Source organism: Ostrea edulis, chromosome 1 (assembly GCF_947568905.1).
Source record: "Ostrea edulis chromosome 1, xbOstEdul1.1, whole genome shotgun sequence".
NCBI classification, from domain to species: domain Eukaryota; kingdom Metazoa; phylum Mollusca; class Bivalvia; order Ostreida; family Ostreidae; genus Ostrea; species Ostrea edulis.
The window spans coordinates 92,374,358-92,394,390 of record NC_079164.1 but is presented as its reverse complement, the minus strand read 5'-3'; the positions used below and the strand labels follow the sequence as shown (position 1 = coordinate 92,394,390).

At 35.2% G+C, this 20,033-nt stretch overlaps 3 protein-coding genes across 13 annotated transcripts in view; 2 read left to right on the top strand and 1 right to left on the bottom strand.

Moving 5' to 3' along the window:
* Nucleotides 1–8,234, top strand: part of LOC125674025 (uncharacterized) — a 14,212-nt gene extending 5,978 nt beyond the window's left edge. For 10 of the 11 annotated variants that reach the window (XM_048911061.2, XM_048911036.2, XM_048911047.2 and 7 more), the window contains 3 exons: nt 1,876–2,225; nt 3,053–3,079; nt 5,266–8,234. In XM_048911061.2, the coding sequence (XP_048767018.2) occupies nt 1,940–2,225; nt 3,053–3,079; nt 5,266–6,320 (1,368 nt within the window). In that variant the 5' untranslated portion in view covers nt 1,876–1,939 and the 3' untranslated portion in view covers nt 6,321–8,234. Of the gene's footprint in view, nt 1–638; nt 1,442–1,875; nt 2,226–3,052; nt 3,080–5,265 lie in introns of those variants that run through there. The other variant, XM_048911063.2, reaches the window with a different exon arrangement.
* Nucleotides 8,235–14,856: 6,622 nt separating this feature from the next.
* On the top strand, nt 14,857–17,038 carry LOC125674066 (RNA polymerase-associated protein LEO1-like). Its single transcript, XM_048911100.2, has 4 exons — nt 14,857–15,131; nt 15,789–15,954; nt 16,101–16,172; nt 16,261–17,038. Exons 1-4 carry the CDS (start codon nt 14,895–14,897, stop codon nt 16,869–16,871), a joined length of 1,086 nt encoding a protein of 361 aa, XP_048767057.2. The 5' UTR covers nt 14,857–14,894; the 3' UTR covers nt 16,872–17,038.
* A 63-nt stretch (nt 17,039–17,101) lies between these two features.
* LOC125664327 (uncharacterized) overlaps nt 17,102–20,033 on the bottom strand; it is a 36,466-nt gene continuing 33,534 nt past the window's right edge. Inside the window, exons 20-24 of the mRNA XM_056144976.1 lie at nt 18,868–18,994; nt 18,371–18,553; nt 18,062–18,178; nt 17,831–17,962; nt 17,102–17,712 (exon numbers count right to left, since the gene is read on the bottom strand). Coding sequence (XP_056000951.1) covers nt 17,600–17,712; nt 17,831–17,962; nt 18,062–18,178; nt 18,371–18,553; nt 18,868–18,994 — 672 coding nt within the window. The 3' untranslated portion in view covers nt 17,102–17,599. The remainder of the gene's footprint in view (nt 17,713–17,830; nt 17,963–18,061; nt 18,179–18,370; nt 18,554–18,867; nt 18,995–20,033) is intronic.

The window sequence follows — 20,033 nt, the reverse complement described above, 5'->3', positions numbered from 1 at the left end:
ATGCATTACGGTATTACTATAACAGTTTGCAGTGTTGGTTTTAGTAATTTGTGTGTGTGTTTTTGTTGAGTAATTTGCCAAGTGTGGTCTTGATACATACATGTACCTGTACTTCAATCTCGATTTCTGTTTCTCCTTCCTGTAACACAGTAAAAGTGTTTGCACTGCCTGCTTTCTCCTCCTCAGACCTTGACATGAAGAATTACTATCATAAGTCACAGGAAAAATTCTGAGTGCCCCGGCCAGAGCAAATGAAGGAAATCTAGGAATGTGCATCCTATTGCAAGCTGTTGTGCAGACTTTATCGACAGTTGAATGATGGATCTGAAAATTGATGGTGGTCCAACTCCTTTGGTTTGATAAATGAGGATTGCAAATGATCTGTTGATAAGTTCCTGTCAAATATTAATATTTATCAGTAGAGAAATCACACTTTTGAGTCAGTGGAGTGTATTTTGTGTACAATGGAATGTCGTCTGTCAGTGATGCCTTTCTCTAGATCCAGGGTTCTTTGTGTTCTGTAGTGTGTGAGGAAGGTTGTCATAATAAATATTTCATGTGCATATCATGCACTTTTCATGTCTATGGATGCCTTATAGGTATGTGCATGTTTAGAATTTGTGATGTGTTACCCTGGGATCATATCTCACAAGATATTCCAGTAGCTGTGAAAGTAGTCATTTTTTGCATTTCATATTATTGTACTGTTTTGTTTGTTTTTGACAAGCAATGTGGCGGAGTCCATTTTCACATGCTTCTGTTGTTGATCAAATCAAAAACCCTATTTGCCATTCATTCAGCGATATATGATTGAGAAAAGACATAAGTACATAAAGGTTTCTATAAATGAGTCATTATTTGAGGAAAATCTCGTGAGATTCTTTGATTATGTCAGGACAGTGTTTTTGCAGTCTCCTGGAGGTAGGCTGTGATTGTGTTACATGAGAATTCAGCCTTTCTAAGCAACACCTTGCTGTTAGCTTACAGGATTCTGGATGTTTGGATAAGATAAAGGGGATAAAATTTTGACAATTTATGTTCAGACTCGGTTGTTTTCCAACATAAACCAGTAAAATTGTGTGGATATGGAAAGTTCTGGAAAAAGAGTTAATTTTTGTGTAATATTTGGGAAAAAAAAGATTTAAAAAAAAAAAAAAAGGCATCTGGGTTTTGCACAGTTTGGTAGATTCAATTTCATTTAATAAGCAGAGGTATATCGAGTTCATAATGGTTTTGTAAACAGACAATAACATTCACGTGATAAAGTAAATATTAGCATTAGATTAAATGCACCATGTGTTCAATCACAGCAAGTTAAGGTGTACAGGTTTGGACATACGCTTCCCGTTAGATAGACATATTATAGTTTTAATAGTATCTCTATTTACAATTTTTGCTGAATTAAAAGACTTAAACAGGAGAGGCCTTAATCTTGTATGTGGTAAGTAGAAATTACAGCCACATAAATACTTAAAACTATTAAGGTATGTTTAGACATTTTAAGTCTGTATTAAATAAATAAGTTCAAATACTAGTAGAATGTACATTGTACATGTAATATGAGGAACATACCCTGGTATTTAAAGAGAGGTAATGAGTTTCAGATGTTGGAATTTATTTTATTTTTTTGAATGTGTGAATTGAGAATATATGTGAGTAACAGTGGATATGTGTACCTTTGTTTGTCTGAAATGCATTTGTAAGTCTGTGTGTATTTCTGTTGTGTTTGTATACTTGGACACATTCATTAGTTTTGTTAAAGGTCAGTCTTTGTTCAGCTGAAGGTATACATTGCTCTGACAAATGTTAATTAGGAAACTTACAAATGTTGAAAACCCAGTACATGTTCTTTCAATGTTAGATTTTGTTTTGAAGGTTAGCACAGGATGCCAGCTGTGAGCTCACAGGCTGATAACCTCCCTGATATCCTGAGTGTAATATGCAAAGAGTATCTCTGACAGAGAGAGAGGACCTGATCGAATCCCTTGATACTGAAACTGTCTATGATTACCTGATCCAACATGGTGTGTTAGGCCAGGAGGAGAAGGAAAAAATTGAAAATGGGAAGAATAAAGTGCAGAGAAACACAGCCCTGTTACAACTGGTGGAGGGAACAGGGAGCTCTGCTGTGGCCTTGTTTATTAATGCTTTACGACAGTCTGGTCAGCTTCACTTAGCTAGTTCATTAGATGAGGACTCCAGGATTAAACCCATCTATGGTTCAGGTAAAAAATGCTAAGAATTTTAATATTTGTAAAGTCTCTTTATGACAGACTTTACATATGCAATTTTTATTTTCAAAATTGTGGAATTGCAGTATGTTTGGATAGTTTTTAACCTTCAAAGAAAATGGAACCACTTTTAAAAATGAATTATCTAGGTTGTTATGTATTAATATATTTCATTTCTTATCATTGCTCCTTATGTTTGTGTATGTAGTATGTAGTGGCGTCGGTGGCCTAGTGGTTAGGCTGTCAGACTCGAGACCGAAAGGTCGTGGGTTCGAGTCCTGGTTGCGGCAGGGCCGATGTTGTGTCATTAGAAAAGGCACTTTACATGAATTTCCTCACTCCGCCCAAGTGTAAAAGGGGTACCTGGCTATAGACAGTGAAAGATATTGTTAGAATGTTAGTGCTCTAGCGATTAATGGCAGCTTGCACTGTATGCTTCCTAGGAGGTTGAGAAAGTTCTAGATTGATATAAGGTCTGCCGGGGTAATAATGCATTGTAAAGCGCTTTGAGCAGCATACGCTGGAAAAAGCACTATATAAAACCATTCATTATTATTATTATTATGTAGTTGCAGTGAATTTTATACATTTGGTATTCAACCATTTAACAACAAAGATCTTGTCACTTACACAAAGAACGTCCGACTTGTATTTAAAGGCAATCAGCTTGCTTTAGAAATTGTTAAAAATACAGTATACATGCTGTTTATATTTCATTTGCCATGTCATCATCAGATAAAAGGAATTGACGCCTTGGATCTAAATACTAGATCAACATTGCAACAACATTAATTGATAGATTTATGTACATTTCATTTCAGGGTACCTTGGCAAAGACAGATACAAAGGTGGGTGTCTAAAAGAGGGTATGAAATGCTCCGTACTGCTGAAGCATCTTCTAGAATTCTCAAGTACAAATCGTTTAGTTGATATGCAGTGTACTAAAAATCTTTTTAAGGAGGAATGCTACACCAGAGAAATTTGATATGGATGAAAAGTGGAGGATATGTACAACAATATTTTGAAATTGAAAACTTTCAAATTTACTTTATTTAATTTAAAACCCCTGCTAGACTCGAATCCGCGATCTACAGTTCAGTAGTCAATGTGCTAACCTACTAAACTACTCATCTAGGCAATAAAATTTGAAATGAATAGAAAAGTATTGCTAATATTTATATTTTCATTCATGTTTTAAAATTAAGTCAGCCATTATGATGATGCAAAGTACCTCCTTAAATTTGTTCATTTATTAGACTCGCATTGTAAATAAAATTTTATTTTATGCCCACTATTGAAGTGGTTCTTTTGACAGTTGCATTCTACTAAGAGATTCATTCTGGTGCATGTACTTTCTGATGTGTCCATGGCTGTACAGCTATTAAGTGGTGTAGGGCAGCCAGGATAGGTAATAACAGCTAATGGCCTTCATAAACCTGTCTAGGTGTTCATTATCGTGACATCCTGAACAAAGAGCCATATTTACATCATTATGAACGGTAGTTAGACAATGATTGAGTTGGGTGTAATCTTTAATTATATTTAAGGGTTTCCTGTATTTTCATCACAACTCTATCAAGGGTGGTTTGAAAATTTGTCACTGCATTTGTGTTTACATAAAAATGGACACAAATTTAACATGTACATTTGACAATATTTAGGAGACGAGCAAATTTTTGTACATGTACCAATGTTAGTTCATGACTTACATGTATATTGGATATATTGGAAATTAACAATACTGCGACAGCGATGTTGCTTTAGGGACGCTCATACACTGATAAAAATCAAATGGAACAACAAATCGGTTTAAATAGGTGAATCAAAGTTGGGTTTTTTTTTCAATTCCCTTCCTTCCTCAATAACATGATGAATGTTTTTAAAAAGTTGTTGATCTCTTAAAAATTATATTACATGTATACTGTGTTGAAATATTGAGTACTAGTTGAGCTATATATATATATATATATATATATATATATATATATATATATATATATATTGTGTTGAATTTTTTATATCTTTATGCAGCCCTGAATTAAAAAAAAAAGAGTAGGAATACACCTATATTTGACAGTGATATGCATTCCTTGTACAAGTAGTGAACTGCTGATGTATGGAAGATGGTATTGAATTTGATTGATAAGTTTGCTTATTGATGACCTCGGATGAGTCAGACACATTGTGTCTGATAACATAATCATGTGCAATAAGATTATCGTAAAATAGATCAATCCTCATGTGATGTCATCATCATCTTTATTAAATTAAACCTTGTGCATGATAGAAGTATATCTTTCCAAGGAATTTTATTCACTTTATAAAAAAAAATTGTAAACTATTGATAGTGAAAAAGTTCATATTTTCGATAGATAATCAATTATTTAATGTTATCAAGGGCAATAACTCCTATTCTGGCATTTCCTCTATTTATGTCAATCATACAATGTTTTACCAAAAATCCACAACTTTTATTTACAAATAAGCAGTTTTAATAAACTGCTGACATTAAAAATTGTCATTTCAACAAGTTTTTATCTCTTTTTATTATTCTGTTTTACTAAAATGTGTGATTTTCTGATCTTGACCTTTAGTTCTGTTTTGGTATGTCTGACATCTTTAAATAAAGTGGCTACATACACATTTTCTTAGCTTATCAATAATTAAATCAAATTATATTGAGTGGAAATTAATACAGATTCCATTTTCAAACATTAATATGGATAAGTCACATGAGGGTGGAGCTACCTTAACACTGTAAGGTCTCTGACATGCTGATGCATTCAATGATGCACTTTCAAATTTGGCTTTGTAAAAAAAAATGTATTTGATATTAGAGGAAATAAAATATGAAATAATTGTGCAAAATTGTCACAAATTGAATAAAATTTAGATCCTTTGATCCACTCACGCATATCGTGAGCAGATCAAAGGATCTAATTTTAATTACATGTAAATTGATTGTCTTTGAGTATTGAATAGGAAATAAAAATACATATTGCACTTTTGATTAAGCATTTCTTTGTAATTTCAGGACAAGTCACTATCAATGTGGAAGTTGACCGGATCTTTGGGATGTTTCCTACGTGGGAGGAGGGGGATGACATGGAGGAGAAGATGGGAGATACTCCAGAAAAGGAAAGGAGGAAAAAAGAGGGGAACAATCCAGTCCTCACTCCTCGTAGAGCTCACAAGTCTTACGAAAACATGACAATGATCGGAGAAGATTGGTCCTCCAGGGGCTGGAAGATCAGGGAATATGCATATGATGAAAGTGATGATGAGATGCCATCTTGTTGGTGCTTCTGCAGGAGATCAAAAGCAAAAAAGAATTCCACTCCTGCCAAAAGAAGGCTTAAGTATGAGGTGAAAAAGGAGGTGAAAAGGTCGCCATCTCCTGTGAAACCATATAAAGGGAGTGAACTCCCAAAAAATTTTCGACATGAGGGTCCAACCATTATTCGGTCCAGCAGTAGAACTAGTTTTATTTCGTACACACTCTCCACAGAAGCCATCAATGTACTGAAGGATAGCCATGTTTTTAATAGGATTGGAAGTGTAGAAAATGTGCAGAACAGGAAAACTTCAATTCATCAAACTACAGAAAAGATTGAACAATTTGATCCCACCAACAAGGAAAATTTGGGCAACCATAACGATATTTATATAAACAATGATCAGAAAAGAAAGCGAGAGAATTTAAACCTGACTCTGCATGGTGAGAAACCTGTGGAACATTGTCTAATGTGGAGACACAGAGGGCCAACCTTTGAGAAATTTGTTGAAAGGTTCTACAAATCCCTGACCAGTGCTATGAACATGTCCATCATTAAGTACTTTGAACAGGAGAGGGGAACTCTTGTTTTGCGTGTGGACATGGAGAACTCCCTGGTTGTGTGCAATATTTGTATGACTCCCAAACAGGTGACTGATGTGTGTGTTAATTTAGAAGATGGCAGTCTTTTGAGGGTGTTTGAATCCATTCTAGTGACCAGTGATATTTTGGAGGATTTAGCTGTGCATCAGATCAAGCTCCGAGTGGTTATTGATAGTGATGAGCTTGCCCTTGCTAAGCAGGAATTAGCTTGAATGGTCTTTTTATGTTAAACTGTTTGTTATGCTTGATACTGTTTGAAGTATACAAGGTTTTCATATACATGTATTTTAAATGTATTTTGAGTTAAGAAAAATTGAAAAGTCAGGACATGTGATTTAATTAAGTGTATGCATTATTTGTATTTTTAGATTTATATTTTATTCATTCAAATTTACTTATGAAAATACTGGTGAACTGAACTGTTTTTAGACATGGCATTATCATAAAAACTTCAGCTAGTCCCTCTTGTAGTGGTACATACATGTATGTTTTAATTGTGTTTGTTCTTTCTTTTTTTTATGTAGCAGTTATTCTCTTTTTCATTTCATTATACTTATGCATTGTGTTTTGCATATTTTACTTGACCTATTTTCACTTTATATTGAGGGTGTCAGTCAGGTAATCTATGACATTACACCACCCCCCCCCCCTACCTATTTGATAACTTTGATTTTCTAATTTTCACTGTTTAGTAGATATCATGTTGAAATTACCTTTCATACACATTTTTGCTCATGACTGTATATTCATAGGCATACTTTGTATAACTCCATGTTATTCGTCTTCACTCTATGGTTTACATATGCTTGCATGTAGATGGTGGCTGGATGCCATACTAATATTCAAGTTTTCAACTAAAGAAAGAAATTTTTCAGTGATGTTATACTCAATAGCTCCATGATTGTTAACTCTATTTACAGACTTTAACTGTGACAGAAAATTTGTTTGAATCTTTTATCAATACCAAGGCATGGAATGTTTCTCAATACTCAGATAGGTTTGTACAATAGCAGTACATATAGAAATTAGAAAAATATTAATGTTTTAATATTTAATGGATAATATTCCATTTATGTATTAGAGATTATCTTTCTGTAGACTTAATGAAGTTTGATCTATAGAATTTTTAGAAAATTACATAAAAATCTTTATTATTAAAGAATATTCTAAATGTAGCATGAATATCACTGTCTCTCCATGTTCAATGCTTCAAAATGGTAGATTTTACAACAAAAGCTGGCAAATGAAGTCTTTTTACAGGAATGCTAATGATGAAAATAAGTATCAAATGTAACCATAAGTATCAAATGTAACCAGTTCATTTAAAGTGGATAGGGACCATCCACTGAATTTAAAATGTTTTATAGGCTTTAAAGAAATGAATTTGACCAATTTTGAAACTTTTTTTCTCACCCTTCCCATTTAGATACATGTCTTATCTAACATACCACAGGGTGTTTATAAAACAACCCCAAATTTACTTTTTTGTTAAAAATAACACAGAAGTATTTGCAATTTTTTTCTGAATTTTAATTCTTAGAATTATATTTTATTATCAGAAGGGAACATTTTGTACTTAACAAGAAGTGCCATAAATTTTGCATACTTTTTCTGCTAACTGTATTTTACCACATTGCAATGTTTGCATATGAATACTTTTTGATACATGTATTGAAGTTCTGTATAGGTTTGCAGTTGTCTCATAATTTAGTCTACGCATCTTGTTTCTGTGTCTTCCATGCAACTTGTCCATTCCAGCTTCAATTTCAATGTCAATTCTCAAATAGTATACATGTACACATGCAGTCAAAATTGCTCACACTTGTAACCTTACCTGTTGTGATTTTTGCTGTTTATATATAAATAGTAGATTATTGTGATCATATAATTTTAAAAATCCAGTTGAATACCTCTGCGTCCTAGTTTTAGCTCCCTGATTTTATTGAATGATGTCCTTTTACAACATGCCCCTGCCCCCAGCCTGGTGCTTTTCTGATTTTATGATGTTGTATATACAGCATGTTTGTGTGATCTTGCTAGATATAGAGGTTCTTTTGAAGAAAAAATACAATGTACATAAATGAATGCCTATTAATATATTTTGAAATAAAAAAATTGATAATTCATTTTGATAATTTTTTATTCTCTCCTAATGAAGTTCTGGGTATGGGGCCATAAAACTGAGGCAAACTCACTGACTTTTATCAAAAGAACAAAGTGAACAAATGAGACTGAAATAAGAAAAAAAATACTGTTAAAGCACATGGTATTATTTTACCATTGATAGGAAGACTAATGGCTCCATAGTGTCCAGAAGAACATTCACAGATCCTGAAATTTTTCCATTGGGGACCACTTCTCGATTTTTTATCTTCAGGAAACGAGTCCAACATGTACTTGGGGGATTTTGCATAGTGTTTAACAACTGAAAGTGCATGAAAATAGGCAAAGATGTATTTTGACCAATATGAGGGGTGCAGAGCTGCCAACTCTCACGATTTTGGCGTAAAGCTTACGATTTCAGGGTGGAGATGAGGGGACCGGTTTCCACCTTACGATCTGTGGTTGATGAAAGAAATTGTTCACCTATGACCTCCAACCATGACTGTTGGTGTAATGGAGGTCAATTTTTAGACTTGTGTCAAATTCAACAAGGTCCCAAGAGCTTGGATTTCAAATTGGTGTCCAGAAGAACATATAACATACACAGATATAAAAGAAATTCCCCTGGTAACCAATTCTGTATTTTCTCACTCCAGGGAATAGGCCCAATATGTGCTTGGGGGTTTAACATAATATTTCACCACTGAAACGCAAAGATGTATTTTGTCTGATGCTAATATCAGGGATGGGTGAGTGGTAGTCAGTAGGAATTCACTTTTTAATTTTGAATGTTTCTTGTTCTCGACGACGACGATGGTGAAGATTTATAGTGCAGACTGCCCAGTAGGGGCCCTGCTACACTAGGTTTGTTGCGTCGAGGCGACGATGGTGGTTGACCCTCGGATCCCTTGGAAACGGGGACGGGTCTTCTTGAAGATCCGGGGATGGTTGGGTCCTCCAGAAGGTGGTGGATGGGTCCATCTCCTCTTCTTAGAGTCGATCGCCCACGGATCCCCACAGTATAGTCGGGGGAAGGGCTTCTTGAAGGTAGCTTGCTATTCTTCATCTGTGGTCGATCGACCCTCGGATCTCCCTCAGTAAAGTCGGGGAGACGGTCTTCTTGAAGACTGTGTTCAGGATGATCCCAAGGAGGTATGGAGGGAGCACCCCATCGGATCCAGTGCAGAAACCCACCAGCTTTGTGCTTGAATTTGTCTAAATAATTTAGATAGTCGCCTAAATTTCTTGTTCACAGTGTAATGAAACTGTATATTGTATTTATATATTTGTGTGTGTGTGTGTATCAATCTTATTATAATGAGAACAAGAAACAGTCATGTGAGTGTAGTCCACTCCATCGTAGCAAACCACATATTAAAAGTTCCATCCACTCTCAAGGAGCAGAAGTGGACTGATACCGTGGTTTGAAGGTGGTTGGGTGTCTTATTTCGATTTTTCTATTTGTTATAATTTATCATTTGTAACTATTATAAGTAAAAATGATCATTATGATTTAGAAACTGTCGTTAACACTAAAATCGTAAACTGGTCTACAAATTAAATTACACTGTATTCCTATATAGTTGACGATGTTAAACATTGATTGAAAAATGTTAATTAAAGAGTATTCGTCTAAACACTATGATTAACGAGTGCTATTTATAGTTTACGGTTTTCAACTATAGTTTACGAAATAAGGATTGTAACGAATTTTGATATTTTTTTTAAATAAAGTGTACACGGGGGTTAGCCGGTTCCTGTGCTTCCAGCTCACTACACCTTGAAAGAGTTTGTCAGATCAGTATGAAATTATTTAATTTTTCAAAAGGGCAGAAAATATGTAAATTTTGGATAAAAAATATGATTTTCAAACATTTTTTATTTAGTAAAAATGAACAAAGGACAGGCAGATTTGAACTCGAGATCTGCGGATCACTAACCCGATACTTTATCCACTGCGCTACGATGATCGATCGATACGAATAATTTCGACATTTTGTGACGTGTTTCATCACAGGCACCTGAAGTATGGACATTACTACCCCCCCCCACCCCACCCCACCCCGACTTTTTTTCAAAATGTGTGGATTCCCTGTCTATCTAATCCCAATTTCGATTTATATAATCGTTTCACGCTTTTTAGCTCACTTGAACCGAATGCTCAAGTGAGCTTTTCTGATCGAAATTTGTCGTCGGTGTCGTCGTCGTAAACTTTTCATTTTCTTCTCCAGAACCATTCAACCAAACTTGGCACAAAGAATCCTTGGGTGAAGGGGATTCAGGTTTGTTCAAATGAAGGGCCTTGCACCCTTCAAAGGGGAGATAATCACAAAAATAGGTGAGGTAATTTAAAAATCTTCCCAAGAACCACTAGACCAGAAAAGCTGAAATTTACATGAAAGCTTCATGACATAATGGAGATTCAACTTTGTTAAAATCATGACCCTCGGGGGTATGTTGGGGCCACACTAAGGGTGTCAAAGTTATATCTGCGAATATTTAATGAAAATCTTTAAAAATTTTCTCAAAAACCACTGGGTCAGAAGAGTGGTAACTGAAAGCTTCCTGATATAGAGTAGATTCACATTGAATCTTCTCCAGAACCACTGAGCCAATTTCAATCAAACTTGGAGCATGGATAAAAGGGATTCATGTTTGTTGAAATGAAGGGACATGCCCCTTCAAAGGGGAGATAATCACAAAAAATGTAAAAATAGGGTGGAGTCATTTAAAAATCTTCTCAAGAACCTTTGAGCCAGAAAAGCTGAAAGTTACATGAAAGCTTCCTGACAAAGTAGAGATTCAAGTTTGTAAAAATCATGACCCCTGAGGGTAGGGTGGGGCCACATTTTACATGCGAATGTACAGGGAACCAAACTTGGCCCAAAACATCCTTAGATGAAATTGTTGATATGAAAGGCCATACCCGTCTACAAGGACATATGATAATTAATGAATTTGTAGTCCAGTTTTATAATTAAGTTTGATAATTAATTAATTTTTAGTCGTTGCCATTGAAAAGTTGGTTTTTTTCTGAACCAAGTTGCTTGTATAATGATAGTTTTGTTTAAGCGTGTTTATTGCTGGGAACTGCTACTCAGGTGAGCGATGTGGCCCATAGGCCTCTTGTTTTAAGCTTTACATATCGACCTTGTATCGGTATTGGAAGAAGGCCAATCTCTAAAGCTTACAAAAAGTGTGAAAGGATTGCATCGAAATTGGGTGGGAGAGACAGGGAATCCACACATTTCGAAGAAATCGCCGCAAAAAAACCAACTCAGAAGGGGTGGGGGGGGGGGGGGGGGGTAGTGTCCATACTTCAGGTGCCTTTGGTAACATAAAAAAGTATCTTGGTGTAATGAGCTACCTTAAAAAAAATTACCAACAGTCAATCTAGAAGTAACTATATGTATGTATAGATATATTTTTTTAAATAAAAAAATATATTGTACAAACCGGTTAGCAAGCCCCTGTGATGGTCTTTTTCTAAGCCATAAAAAGACCCGGCAGTTGTGATGCAAATCCGTTTATATAAGTAAGAGGACGGAACTCCATTGTGACGCCACGTCTGTTTACAAATGGCAATGCATGTAAACACTTCTTCTACGAATGTGTTCTAGAATTAGAAATTAGAAATAGATCGAATTTGGAAAAACATATAATACTAGATAGATATCGGGGGATATATGACCGCCCTCGGTCTTTGCACGAAAGCGAATCTCGCATTCTCATCCCGTATTACTGCATCTCAAGACCTCGGGCTGGCATAATTTCCCGACATTCAGTCAATAATTTTATGTACATATCTATTTCATCGCATCCCATTATCTACACGGGCACTGGAAGTTAATGTAAATATATAGTATGTGCATGTACATACTATATATTTACATTAACTTCCAGTGCCCGTGATTATCTACAATATTAGGCTGAAGACTGATTGTACTCATCGAAGGCTGATGTGGGATGTGACATGCGAATGGATAATTTGTACAGTGTACATGTATTAAATTACATATTCAGGAATAACAAGAGAAAGAGAGAGAGAGACAGACAGAGGGAGGGGGGGGGGAGTAAAACGTGTAAAGTAAGGACAAATTTCAACCAATGGACAGAAGTTGTGAGGACAGAATGACAAAAAATGTCCTCACAATTACGTCCTCATAGATGTAGATACAAAATATTAGCTTAGTGAGGACAAGTGGGGTGAGGACATGTCCTTACTAATATTCTCTTTTAAAAACTTTTTTTTTTTCATAATTCGAAAGAGAGTATGGGATAAACTTTTATAGGTATCCCTATAGCTATACCTAACATAGAACTTTTTGCCTTCAGAATAATATATTAGTGTATTCTCTTCTACACATTGTGAGGACGTCTTCACTTTGTAGGATTGGTCAGAGAGAGAGAGAGAGAGAGAGAGAGAACACACTATTGATACGATAAATACTTCAATTGCACCCTTGTCAAATACAAGAAACTTGATTGGTTCAAACTTCAATATACATCATTGACTTACGAACATGCACAAAAGCCTGTAACAGAGTTGATAAGGAAAAATCAAATGAATGTTAAACATTTAGGTCTAATAGCCACAGAAATCATATCTTGAAGGTTTCAGATCATTTGATTTATTCTCTATAGTGCAGGACATGTGATATGAAATGTAGGTCTCCAGAGAACAATGGGTAGACTACTGCGTTCTTTAGTGAGAGAACGCTCTGTTCTACCAGAGAGCAACTGCATATATAGAAAACAAATGCAGCGCTACCAATTTATCTTCAATGTCATATTGTAAGTTTATTATTCATTACTCTTTAAAATACGTATGAAATGCATGTGTATGAAAACTGGAGAATTGTGTATATTTTTTTTTTTTTTTTTTTTTTTTTTTTTTTTACAAAAATTTCCAACAATAAGAATAGGAAACAAATGTAATCGGGTGATTTAATTGCATTGTTCATAAATTAATGGCTATGGAAATACATTTCAAAAAAGTTTTTTGTGTCAACGATTTCACAATTTTTCAAACCACCACAAAATTATTCATCCATTACAATTTTTAGGTGTGTTATGCCTTCAGAATTCCGAACGGCGGTGTCATAAATAAATCTGCTACCTGTCTGATTGAGACCGAAACGTTCTCATTCATTTCCATCATTGCTCCCTGCATGTAAAGGTGTGAGAACGTCCTTACATACATGTATATTGACATGTCTACAAATCACATGCCATGTTCTGCATTCTATTGTATTCAATTAAAAGATGTATATTTACATGTGAAGTAGCTTGTCTGAAGAAAAAAGAGAAAAGATGTATATTTACATGTGAAGTAGCTTGTCTGAAGAAAAAAGAGAAAAGATGTATATTTACATGTGAAGTAGCTTGTCTGAAGAAAAAAGAGAAAAGATGTATATTTACATGTGAAGTAGCTTGTCTGAAGAAAAAAGAGAAAAGATGTATATTTACATGTGAAGTAGCTTGTCTGAAGAAAAAAGAGAAAAGATGTATATTTACATGTGAAGTAGCTTGTCTGAAGAAAAAAAGCTTCTGATCTCATTTAGTAATTTTCTGCTCTCACTTCGATACCTATTCTGAAGAAACCTTCCTGTTCTCAAGATATCATCGTGTAGAATTCTATAAATTCTTATATATGTTCCTTAAAAGAACTCGCAAGTTTTCAAAATATTATCGTTTAGAACTTTATAAATTCCTTGTATATGTTCCATAAGAACTCACAAGTTCTCAAAATATCATCGTTTATCTCCCTATAAGCCCTTCGTATATATACATGCATGTTCTTTATACGAACTCTGCTTTAAGTTCCCAGTAAAAGCTAGATGTTCCTAATAACTGTGCAAAACTTGTTCCTTAATTTAGAATTCTGCAGATTCCCTGTACTACAAGAAGTAAGAAATTTTACTTCATTTTTGAAATATTAACTGCAACGCTTCATACCTATATATATTTAATAAATAGATAAATAAAGAAGACATTTCTTGTATTTCTATGCCGGAATTCCCAGCCGTTAATATCTGTGCATCGATTACAACTGCATCGTTTTAGAACAATGGAAACACCCAGTTTATGTCCTGTAGCGAATTGTTATTCACACGATGTTTATGATTAACAATTATGATAAACTGTCACGTACATTGTTAGTTCTATCAAATACCAAAATTTCCAGATGACAAACAATGGTCAAAGCCCACGCCAGTCCAACAAGCAGAATTACTCACTCACCACGCCAGTCCAACAAGCAGAATTACTCACTCAATATATACTTGTACAGCAAATGTAAATATCATATATTGTATTCTAAGAACAAAGTGATAAATATGCCTCATCCATTAATTGTTTCCTTCTAAATCTTTCCTGAAGACTGATTTGTCGCTTATCATTTAAGAAGGACGAAATGGTAGGAGTAAGGAGCCTCGTTATGGTTTCTAATGTTCTGACAATTGGGCCTGATTATGTGACACGTAGGGATGAATTACGAGACATTCTTGTTACATAAACCTGTCAGCTGAAGCATGTTTAACAAAGGCAAATTGATATGTCAAAGAACCCTAGCACTTTCATGACCAAGAATGTTACATAATGTCTATTGCCCACGGTCACTCGAGGCATATATATATAAATATACCCCAAAATCTCCCCATCATTCTCATGAAAAACAAACCATGCTCTCTGAAGTCTGCAAATTGTGTATCATATTCTTATTTCCAATTCTCGTGGCTTCGGCTTCAAAATGGGATTTAAAAATGTCTTTAAGGGACCTGATTTCAGGACATTGTCACGTGGTTACTCCAAGAGTTTGCCGTAAATACACCGGATTTGGTTCTGATTTTACTTGTGGGTTCATTCTGAGACATGTATGCACCAACAAATACACGGGAAAGCAGTCGTTGAAAATGCTGGTAATATATTGACTATTTAATTCCCTAACTGTTTATTAGAACATCTCAATAACGGCACTGATCATCTATAGTAACAAAATAGGAATATAAGAAATAGATGTCTAGGTTGTGTGCTTTCTAAGGAATATGAAAACAGTGGAAACAAGGGAGAATTTTGAATGAATGACTTTGCCTATTGTACAAATTGCTCCATGGTTCCATTAATTATATATACTCCACAATACAGGCAACCTAGAGTATCTATTCCTTAATAGATATGAACTGGCTATGATTCTACCATCTTTTGTACGGTTTAGTATATCATCTTATTTGTGCAATGTTTGGTATTTCATCTTATTTGTACCACATTTCTGGTTGCAAATTTTCAGGATCTCTATCATTTAAAAAAAAAAAACCTTTTAAATGTCAGTATTGTTTTAGTCATTGCAAATATTTTTGGGGAAAAAACCCAGGAATCAAGATTAATTGCATTTTTTATATCATCCTTTTTAACGAAAAGTGTTGGAATTGCAGATTTTTAGACCTCTATCTTTTTCTCAATCTGTTAGTCTGGGTTTGGTGTTACAAATAATTCTCTTCGGAAAAAGAAATTAAAAACAGTATTTTATTCCAATCTAAGAAGGTTTATGAATAATTGTAATTCTATTTTATTTACAGTCAGAGACAGACGGAAATGTGCACATAACTCCACTGCCCAGAGGATTATCATTCTATGACGTGAACGAAGACGGACTTATTTCGCTCAATGAATTTGCGAGAACTCTAGGACACAAACCACGTGATCTCCACGTCAAAGTTGCATTCCGCGCTGCCGACAAAAATGGTAAATTACTGATACCCAAAATATTTTTTTAAAAATATTTTTTATTCGAGTTTTATATCGCTAGTATTGTAATTCATGTTCTCTAGATCTAATTCTGTAATGATTTGCATTTATATAATCTATTTTCGATGTCTTATTTTCTTCAGGTGATGGTGTTGTGAGTCTATCCGAATTCAAAACTACTGATGCCTGGGTATTTGAGACGAACCACATAGGAGGTGAGTAATTATGAATTAAACACAATCAAACTATCGTTTGTTCACAAATCCATAATAAAAATATTTAACCAATGTATAAACTCTATAGGCAACCACTACCCAAAAGACAATAATCGCACAGGAGTTAAAATTGGCCACCCTAAATTTCAAAGCAGAGTGCATCCAAACCCCGCCATTCTGGGGGCATATGCTAATTCCGATGAAGATGATATATCCCAAGAACAAATGGACTCTTTCGAAAACAGCCAGTCTACAGAATTCATTGATAACTACGACGATGATCAATATGAAGATAGCAACGAAATACATGACGAAGTAGATGATTCTCGAGAAGAGAATGTTCAGTCACAAAAATCACACATAGTACCCCCTAAACCTTCAGTGGATATTTCGGAAGAGATGGACGACTCGCGTGAAGTTGAAGAGAATTCGCATGAAGTGGAAACTGTCTCACATGAAGAGTCCAACTCCCATGAAATGGAACACACTTCGGATGAAACATTCGATGCATCTGAGCAATTTGAGGATGATTCATACGAATCAGAAGACTCTGAAGGGGATGAATATGAGGAATACGACGATTCTACAGAACAGGAGCATGACCATGGATCTGTTCATGAAGAGGATCTTTCTATCTCCCAGGAGCACAGTGGAATCTACAAAGACTCGATGGAAGTCGAGGATTCACGGGAGGTGTAGAAAAGACAATCCAGAAGAGGATGGGAGCGATGAGAGGAGCGATGAGAGGAATACACATGTGTTGTGATAGTGACATTATCGGAACTATGTGAATTCATTGTTAAGTTTTTGTTAAAAAAGATTTATGAAAGCTAATAAAACAGCGGGGAAAAAACCAACCACATTTTTCGATGGTATTTGCTTTCGGAAATAAAAAATCTACAAATACATGCAGATCCTATACAAATTTAACAGTAAACAACCCGAGAGTAAATTCTGTAATTTATTTTAGTGATAGGAAAATAAATTCAAACAATCAATGTGTGATATCACAGTATGCTACCTTGGGCGGGATTGAAAGTATATGTAGCTTCGCGCTGATGAGCTGCACCATCCATTAAAACAGAATGTACAATTTGTCTATTCGTATGCCATGAATATCTCACCGGGGATCATCATTGATAGACTCCAAGAATGCATGTAATTTCTCATATTTTCGTCCTGCAAAGGCGCATTTGCTAAGAGGTTTTAGGAGGTATCATATTGTGTCAACATATCAGCAACTTGGTCGGTCACGTGCACTAGCATCAACTTGCGAAACATGGCCAGTATTATTCAGATGTCGCAATAGAAGACCTTCGTATTCCATATCTGATTTGTTGTATCACTTCCAACTGAAGCACTCTGTCGCGTAGATGAATTTAGAATAAATACTTCAATGGTAGGTCTTTGAAATTCTTCATTTGCAATTAGAAAATCCCAGTAAGGAATAACTTCACTACACTCAACATTACAATAAAGACAGCTTTTGCCGTGTTATCACTGGCTGAATTCGAAGGTTCTGCAATCCCCTCGCCGTTACCTGAAATCAATATAAAGTTATTTTCATAGATACTGGGGGAAAAACCCAATAAATGAAAATTTAAAAAAAAATTCGAAAAATTAGAATTTACTTTTCAATGAAAAAAGGCAATACACACCTTCATCGGATTTACAGAATTCACAGGTTTTGCGACAGTTCCTCTGCATGTAGGGCATCGTGTTCATGGAACAGTAGCCCTGATCCTTCCAGAAAGAGCAGTGTTGCCCCACATCCTCACAAACATCAGTCTCTGTCATAAGCACAAAAGTCAAAATTTACATGAACTATCTACATCAAATTTTATACCCTATCGAAAAAGTATGTTGAGCACATGTCTTTCTTCATTTACCTGCTGTGCATCTTCCACAGGCCTTTTTACAATAGAGATTCATGAATCCGGGAGAGGAATCGCAGTGTCCCCTCTTGGACCAGAAATCACAGTAGTTGTGTCCGTTTTGACAGCTTTCTGTATTGTAAAAGAAATTCAATTGTATTTTTCAGTAATTTTATTACATACATTTATGTACAGAGATCTTTTCACTGGCAACATGTTCTCATTATTTTGCCTGTGAAGTTTTGATAAACGATTTATAAGATGTTTAAACCGTGAATTGATAAAAGTTGTATCAAGGAAAGTTTGGTTCGTTGACAAATTCACCTGACACGGGCGTTTCCGTTGCTGGGGTGGTCCGGTGTGTTGAGGTTACGGTTGGTTTGTCGGTGACGACATCGCTTTCGTCACACACCCTCAGTGGGTTTGCCGTGTCATCAGATGGACAGTAACACTGACAGTCCTGAGCTTGGAAACCTTGCCCAGGACACTTGACCGCTGAACAGTTTTCTGTAGAATATAGAGTGTAGAACTGTTTATCCTCTGTACTTAAGATTGACAGTCGACAAATCAGTTGCAGAATCATAGCTTTCAAAGAAAATAATGGGCTTCTCTCTTCTTTTTGGAACAGATAAGTTTTTCCCTATAGAACTACAGTTCTGTAGCTTCCAAATATAACCAAATCCAGAAATTCACATTCTTATCGACATCGTTACAATGAAAAATATTTGAAACATTTAAAAACTTGTTAATGTCGTTAAAAGGGCGATGTAGCAATGTTGGCTAGTTAGATCTATTTTATAAACTGTTTCCGTTTGCTTTACCGTTACAGCTGTACATCCGGTTAGCCAGTTTGATATCCCGGAAGCTGAGACCAAGAGCGTTCCCAATGACGTTCTGATACTGTGGATCCTTCGTCCTCACAGTTATCATTCCATTTGTAGAAAAAGCCTGGCATTAGAAATCCAAACGGATAAATTAAACACAACAGATCCGCTTGTAGAAAAAGCCTGACATTAGAAATCCAAACGGATAAATTAAACACAACAGATCTGCTTGTAGAAAAAGCCTGACATTAGAAATCCAAACGGATAAATTAAATACAACAGATCTGCTTGTAGAAAAAGCCTGGCATTAGAAATCCAAACGGATAAATTAAATACAACAGATCTGCTTGTAGAAAAAGCTTGGCATTAGAAATCCAAACGGATAAATTAAATACAACAGATCTGCTTGTAGAAAAAGCCTGGCATTAGAAATCCAAACGGATAAATTAAATACAACAGATCTGCTTGTAGAAAAAGCCTAGCATTAGAAATCCAAACGGATAAATTAAATACAACAGATCTGCTTGTAGAAAAAGCCTGGCATTAGAAGTCCAAACGGATAAATTAAATACAACAGATCTGCTTGTAGAAAAAGCTTGGCATTAGAAATCCAAACGGATAAATTAAATACAACAGATCTGCTTGTAGAAAAAGCCTGGCATTAGAAATCCAAACGGATAAATTAAATACAACAGATCTGCTTGTAGAAAAAGCCTAGCATTAGAAATCCAAACGGATAAATTAAATACAACAGATCTGCTTGTAGAAAAAGCCTGGCATTAGAAATCCAAACGGATAAATTAAATACAACAGATCTGCTTGTAGAAAAAGCTTGGCATTAGAAATCCAAACGGATAAATTAAATACAACAGATCTGCTTGTAGAAAAAGCCTAGCATTAGAAATCCAAACGGATAAATTAAATACAACAGATCTGCTTGTAGAAAAAGCCTGGCATTAGAAATCCAAACGGATAAATTAAATACAACAGATCTGCTTGTAGAAAAAGCCTGGCATTAGAAATCCAAACGGATAAATTAAATACAACAGATCTGCTTGTAGGAATGCGTTCATAATCAGAGATGAGGCATAATATATCTAAGTTTTTAAAAGAAAAATAAGAGAAAAATACAGTGTAGTTCAAATCATGCATGTGAAACATCT

Coding starts and splice junctions, on each gene's coding strand:
- LOC125674066 (XM_048911100.2), top strand. CDS start 14,895: ATGCTCTCTGAAGTCTGCAAATTGTGTATCATATTCTTATTTCCAATT. Junction 15,132..15,788: donor AGCAGTCGTTGAAAATGCTG/GTAATATATTGA, acceptor TTTTATTTACAG/TCAGAGACAGACGGAAATGT. Junction 15,955..16,100: donor CCGCGCTGCCGACAAAAATG/GTAAATTACTGA, acceptor TATTTTCTTCAG/GTGATGGTGTTGTGAGTCTA.